Source organism: Trichosurus vulpecula, chromosome 4 (genome assembly GCF_011100635.1).
Source record: "Trichosurus vulpecula isolate mTriVul1 chromosome 4, mTriVul1.pri, whole genome shotgun sequence".
Taxonomy (NCBI): domain Eukaryota; kingdom Metazoa; phylum Chordata; class Mammalia; order Diprotodontia; family Phalangeridae; genus Trichosurus; species Trichosurus vulpecula.
Genome location: NC_050576.1, coordinates 73077355 through 73084606, shown reverse-complemented (window position 1 = coordinate 73084606; position 7252 = coordinate 73077355). Strand labels below are relative to the sequence as shown.

The following is a 7252-nucleotide window of genomic DNA, read 5'->3' as shown; positions in this document are numbered from 1 at the left end:
TTTTTCCCAGATGAAATGTGGATAATAGATTTGGATGTCTTAGATAATGGAGAATAAATCCTTTTTGGTATGGTTGCTTTCATTATGGGTGAGGAGAGGACAGTGAAGTATACAAAGATGCAGGATGGCATTTAGAGACAAATATTTACAGTCCTGTAAACTCTAAAAAGGAAAAAAATACCCTTTATTACAATTGGGGTAAAAAAAATCCCCTATTTAAAACTGGATATTCTCTTTTGTCTACTAAAGAGAAAATCTGCCATAGAGAGAAGGAAATACATTTACTGACAGGAATCTAAACATTATCCCCAAAGTCCAATGATGCTACAGTAACTTTTGGCCCCTGTCCCTTGTAATAGTGGATGCCAAAGGCTCTTTGACCAGATCCAATCTTAACTGACCACTGGTATAGATTTCTTTTGATTGGGTCTTGCTATTCTTTAAAAAAAACAGATCAAGGGATCAAAGATGGTTTTCAAACCAGCAGAACCATCCCTTGAAAAGCGAATTCGGCCAATGTGTTGTTGCACTCCAAGGGCTTGTATCATTCAGACACAGTTCCACTAAACCTATAAGCTCATTTCCTCACTCACAAATAGTTCCTATTCTTCCTCCTCTACCAACTGCAGTGCTTTTAACAAGAGAAAAACAACAATAATAAAAATAGCAATAATTAAAAAGAGAATCTACATTATTAACTTCCTTTTGGTATATTACAGTGGCGTTTTCTGTACATGGCCCAGAACTGAGTTCCTTATGTACAAAGAGATACGGGAAAAGAGCATCAACTCTATAGTTCTAGTCTTATGCCCTAAAGGAGATGGTTTCTTTCACCACTCAATAGTTCCTTTATGTTGCCATTCCAATTTAGCAGCATTCTGTAAACCTGGAGGGGCAGGGTGAAGGGCTAGGGATAAGGGAATGGGTTTGTATTTTCCAATACAATTTCTTTTAATCTCCACTGTCTCTTCAGGAGAGCTGGTTAGCAGCTGCTGTTTTTAAATTCACCATTCTCCGTGATGGAAAGCTTGGTGGGGTTGGTGGGAGAGATGCCATTGCGGACCTGCATGCTGTAGCGTTCCTTCACCTGGGTTAGGGCACTCATCAGCCGTGTATTGGCTGAATCCAGGGACACGATCCGCTTTTCCTGCAACAAATACACACATGTGGTTTTAGTGAGGTTTGCCTGATACAATTTTTTCCCTTTAAAAATAGCTTTTCTTCACTACGAACAGGTTTAAAGCCATCATCAACAATTCTGGTGGTTTCTATGAAAGAGTCAGCCATCTCAACGTTTCCTAGTAAAATGGAACATCTCGGCCTCCATGTTTCATATTACTTTAAATCTTTTGGTTCTCTGTAAGACTGCTGTGTCTTGGTTTGTCACCCTTTGCCCCACTTTTCTTTTAAGCATTAGACACACTATGAATGAACTCTTGGCACACTGCAGATATTAAGTCAGAGAGTTGGTTGCATCATGCTCACTTTTAGCTCACATAATGAAGTCTCCCTTAATAGGTATTTACGTGGCAAGCTATTTTCTTGAACAGCATGCTTTGGTTTTAAGGTTGGAAAATGGAATATGGTGGCAAAGAAAGAAGCACCAGATGTTTCATTTTATAGAGAAAAGGTACAAGTGGCCTATGGGCTTTTGGTCCTACAGACAACATACTAGTGACATCTGAAAAGAACCCATGTTATGCTCCAAATTAAAACAAAATGGCGGCAGCCTGAAGTCACCAGCAAAGTGAAGATGCGACAACAACAGAGGAGAGAAGCAGCCGAAAGCTCAGACTAGGAGTTACTTGAAGTTGGGGGAGGGAGGTGTGACTTAAAGGTGGATGCCATGGATATAACACATGAAAACAAACAGATAACACAAGGCTCCTAGACCCATTCCAGCTCAGTTACTCCAGGAAAGCTATCCAATTATAAGTTTTCATTTTGATTTTTGGAAAAGCTTTGTTTTAGCATTATTTATTTTGGGAAAAAAAGTGTTGAATGCATGAAGATGGAAAAAAAGGGCAGCTCAAAAGGAAGTGGGGTCATTAGAAGAATGTTTTAAAGCTACTATCCCCTTCCTCAAATCAGCACTATAAAGACAATGCAGACACTAGAAAGGTGGAGCTAGTTTAGAGTCGCAGATTTTTCTAATAAAAAATTATATTTTTCAGGGAAAAAAGCCCTAACTGTACTCATGGTCTATATGAAGAGTTTAGGCTTCAGGGTGGCAGAAAATACTGTTTGCCAGTAAGGTGACGTTTAGCCTAGAGTCACAGTGAGGGTACCCACAGGCTAGGGCTCAGGCAGACTACTGAAAGTAGAAACAATTTAATGCTGCCTATACCTATGGCGCATGTCAGGGAGAGCTACAGACCGCCTGGACCAGTTACACAGTGAAGATGCAAGGAATATGTCTGGGGAAGCTAAGACATGGTGGGGAATATCACGTTCTTGTACAGGGTAACCTGGCCTATTAATTACATAAGGAGAGGGAAGAGACTTGTGCTAGTTCACACTATTACTATTATTACCACCAGCCTTTCTTCCTCTAAGAAGGAAGGCAGTAAAAAAAAATGAAATCGGCATTACTACCCTGCCATGAATTATAATTTGTTCTGTAGCAATTATATGCGTAACAATTTACAAGGCTAACTAAACTGAATGGAGACAAAAAATCTACAAAGGAGGTGGTTTGTTACTGTTATCATGGAGGGTAACTGAATGTATAGGCTCTTTAAGAGCTAGTCACAAATGGCCACAGTGGTCCCCAGAAATGAAGGGTCATCAAAGGGTGGAAATACTCTTCTTCACAGTCAGGAAATATATAGGACCAAAAGAATACTGCTTAAATTAATTTAAAGGCAAAAGCAGTCCTTTCTGCTTAACCTGGGGAAGCTCACGGTCCTCTCCTGGTAGAGGCTGAATTCCACAAATTTCATTCTCAAAAATAAAATCTTGGTACAGGTTGGAGCCTGTCAACCCATGAAACAAAAATAAAGACAGGCAGCAAAAACTGAGATCTTAATAAGTTAAAAAGAGGAGAAAATGAACATAATTATTTATGAAGGGAAGCAGGGGCAGTTGCACAGTCCAACCAACCCCCTTGTCCAAGAACTGAACATATGTGAATGAGAAGAATCCATTCCCAAAGTCAAACTGGAATTTTTAAGGCCAAGTTGAGAAGGTAGGTGATGCTCTGACACTCTCAACTCTGTTTAGATTCAATAAACTCATTTCTGACCCAGAGTAATTCAAGTGTGGGAAGTGCAAGGAGCTGGAATGCGTAGGAAGCCGGTGCCCGGGGCCAAGACTAGGTGCCGATCAGCTAGAGAATGGACTGGACTGGGTTTACTTGCCTGTCTGAATAATCTCATCCCCATTTATGACCTGTAATTTAACACAGTGGAGATGTCACTTGCGATAGTGATGCACCAGCATCTGCTCCTCTGTTCTCCAGCTGATGAGTGTAGGGACCTCCTGGGGCTCACTAAGGCTTGTGGTGCCAGGGTTGACAATGCATTCTTCCTTCACCAAGAGCTGAAAGATGGGAGCAGCCTGGCCCAGGGCTGTCCTCTCCACAGCCCCTCATTTCCTGTATGATAACGTCAGGGACAAGCGGACCGTCCACTACCTGATCACAAAGTTCCTCCTCGTGCTGCTTCAGTAACAAGATGGTCTGACAGAACTCTTACTACAGGTCTAGTAGAACCAAGTGATTTGGGGAGAGGAAGGCTGAATTTAGGATCTGAGCCCAAGCCTTTTTGACAGGACTGCGGGGCAATTTAAGCACAGAGTGGGTGGAAGATGATTTAGCAAAAGAGATAAAAGACAAACATGGATGTCAGCTAATTTCCTAGACATTTGCCCAATGGAGTTTGGGGGTAGTGATGTGTCCCCAGCCTAAGTAAGACTCTTACCTATGTAGGTGCTCTCTTTATACTACTGGGAACATTGCCTGAGGGACATCAAGGTAAATGTCAGATATTACACAGTATCGCTCACCTCCAGGACATTTTCATCCCCAAACAATTTTTAAATTCAACAAGTCTATATTTAACAATTCAATAAATATCAAGTACCTAGTACACATGCAAGACACTGTCCTAGGGAAACAAAGACGAAAAGGAAGAAAGCCCTGACCTCCAGGAGTTTATGTTCTACCACTGCCGCTGGTGCCAGAAGGGATGATTTACTTACTCTTGCAAAGCTTTGGAATGCAGTTGATGGTGGGAGTAACTTTTTCTGAGGGAATTAATTTAAGGAAGGTATCAGTACACAGGAACTTTTACAGAAAACCCCGCAGGATGGTCCCAATTTTTTTCAAAAACGTGTAATTCTTCTACAAGACAACATCATTAGCTTGGAAGTGTCCGTTATTCACAGAAGCTGTCTTTGTCACGGCATTTGTAATAAGAGCATCTGGCCTCTGCGTAAAGCAGTTGTCAAAATATAGCTCAGGAGCTACTGGCACCTCCAGGTATCTTCTAGGGGCCTCTCAGGCTGGTCGTCTTGTAGAATTAATGTTTTCGGGAATTAGTGTATTGGGCAGGGACTTCACATAGTGGCTTCTCAATTCCCTTCCAAGATTTTATTTTATCTATTTATGTTTTGGCTTCTGTCGTGAATTAGTAATTTACTTATATTTATAAACAATAAGATTTCCATTAATTGGTGTATCTTAAGATCCAGTGCCATTTTATCCCACTAACTTTAGTGAGGGAGGTTTACACTATGGTACTCCCACCCTTAGTGCCATTCCCCTGTCCTGGCTCAGGAGGAAACAGCTGGGGCAGGTGGTTTGGAAGGGGAAGCCGTAAGTTAAAGTTGAGATCACTAAAATGGCCCCTGGTAAAAAGAAGTTTTAAAAATTGCTAATATAACACTTCAAATTTGGTTGAGAACTACTCTCTAGTTTAGATATTACACGAAAGACCCATTCCTTACTTTCTGTATTTCGACACCTTCTGCATTCCTTCCTGCAGAGATTCTAAATGGCCATTTTCACAGCTATCGAGATCCAAAACTCAGATTTCCTTTCATTAACCTCTTCTGCCTGTTACTCTGGACATATAACCCCACACTAAGCCCTAGAAGTTGGAATGAGGAGAAGGTATCTTCAGAAACAAATGATGAATTAGCTTCATTGAGTCAATTCAGAGGAGAAAACTACTCTGTAGATGAATAGGTGATTTCTGTTACAAATCCACATCTCACACCTGGCTACATTACTGACAAGGTTCTGTTTTCTTGACCCTGACTTCTTTCCTTAGGCCTGCTTCTCTGTGCTACAAAACAAGATGACAAAGGTGGCTCTGAAGTTGATTTAGCAAGGTAAATAATGACTTAAATAAAATTACTGCATTGAGCTTCTCTTCTGAGTTATCAGAGCTCTAATCATTGGTTCACTGCAGAGTTCAGGGTTCAGAACATTTAGGGGAAACACCCTGACCTCTCCCCCCAGGCTCTACACTGGTGGGCACTGCCTGAGGTAGAGCTAGGAGCCACATGATGAACACCCAACTACAAAGCAACCCACCCATAAACGACCTTTTCAACATGACTCTCCAATCGTTTGAACATCTTACTTTGGGAAAAACAGGCTGTGCTTGAAACCCGACACTCCAAATTACATGAGTGGTCCTAGGAAGAGTCACGAATGGAGATACCTTCCTTGTGTGTTTTATAATGAAAATGGAAGAAAGTTGGAATCTGCCAGGACCCTAAAAGGTGAAGTCTGCTGAGGGAAGGGGGCAGCAGATATGGAGCACATATTAACCCTTGCTCATATTTTTATTGCACAGCTCAGTGACACATGTGATGATATGTGTGTTCCTAACCTAGTCCTGGGATGGTATTGGACTGTGAGAATTTTGGAATATTGGAGTGTGAGAAACGCAAAGCTGACTGAAGCACTCTCAGGGAGATAACGGTCTCCAGCTGCCAGAGCAGCAATTACTAAAACTGCACCTGCCTTTTTAGAGAAAATATTCCTTGTACTGAAAAAAAAGCAAGTAGCAAGTTAGAAGTATTTCCTGTCTCCCAGATTTTCCTCTGAGTACAGATGTTCTCTAATGCATGGGAGGTGCTCTTGGCAGCTTCTATTCCATAAGCATCCCAGGAACAAGCCAAGGTGGGCAGGGACCCAACATGTGATGTCATCACCTCATGTCTTTTAGGGTTACCAAAAGAGGTCCTTTAAGCAGAGCGCCAACAAAGGAAGGGAGCCAAGCTGATCCCAAAGAGTGCCGCCAAATGCAGGGCTAGGGAAACAGTAACGCAGAGCAAGGCCACTGGTTGGACTTATCTTCCCCAACTATCCTGCATTTGCCATGGGCTAACAGCTTATGGCACAGTGGACGTGACTCACAAGATCGTGAACTTCACAGCCAAGCAATGGTCAGTGGAGGTCGCAAGCCAGACACATGCAGGGCACTCGTCCTCTTTACACCTTGGGTATCTGACTACTTCTATAAGAAAAGAAGTTAACCCCGTCATGCAGAAGGACAGATTTCTGGGGTAACTGCCCCAAGTATACTAGGGCTGGGGTGCTCTATTAATGGATTACTCTCTAGTACAGGGGAGAAAAAATAATGCAGGTCGTATAGCCAACCAATGTCCCTTTAGGGATGAAAAGAGATAATTGTAGGAGCTTCTCATCAGCAGCTTTTTCAGCATTTGCCCTGACATTTGCATGGGGTGGAAAGATAGGGAATAAAAGTTACTCTAAACAAATGCCTCACAGTCAGACTCAAAGCCCTCTTACCTGTGCATCAATGATTTTCTGCTTTGCATCAATAACTGCCTGCATCTCAGCATGATCCTTCTTCAACTCCTCTTCAACAGCCATTAGCCTGAAATATGTCAAGAAGAGAGCATTCATATAATCAAAGAAGAAAACAGGTAATGCATAAAATGAGAGACAATAGTACTTATTCTTCAAAATACTCCACCACACACACTCCTTTGTTATTCCCTTTGAAATAAAGAGTGCTGCTCTTTTCTCTGTGGACACAGCCAGAGTGAATAAAGACAACAGAAGTGGCTCCAGGAAGGAGATAATGTCAAATTCAAAGGCATCTGGGTTGTAGAGATGGTTATAAAACAAAAAAATAGTTGGCTCTCTTGCTCAAAGGATTCTTCTCCCAAGAGAAGGCTAACTACAAAAACAGGAGCATTCAGAGACTCTTCTGAGGCCTCTCTCTTTTATGACCTCTCAGGGAAGTCATTTCATGATTTGTTTCCTTTCATT

The 7252-nt window shown here is 41.8% G+C and overlaps 1 protein-coding gene across 6 annotated transcripts in view; it reads right to left on the bottom strand.

Moving 5' to 3' along the window:
* Positions 1-694: 694 nt before the first annotated feature.
* The window catches only part of RASAL2 (RAS protein activator like 2), a 353760-nt gene continuing 347202 nt past the window's right edge, over positions 695-7252 (bottom strand). For 3 of the 6 annotated variants that reach the window (XM_036757497.1, XM_036757499.1, XM_036757495.1), the window contains exons 17-19: positions 6767-6854; positions 3360-3390; positions 695-1147 (exon numbers count right to left, since the gene is read on the bottom strand). In XM_036757497.1, coding sequence (XP_036613392.1) covers positions 1005-1147; positions 3360-3390; positions 6767-6854 — 262 coding nt within the window. In that variant the 3' untranslated portion in view covers positions 695-1004. The remainder of the gene's footprint in view (positions 1148-3359; positions 3391-6766; positions 6855-7252) is intronic. The other 3 variants (XM_036757498.1, XM_036757500.1, XM_036757496.1) reach the window with 1 other exon arrangement.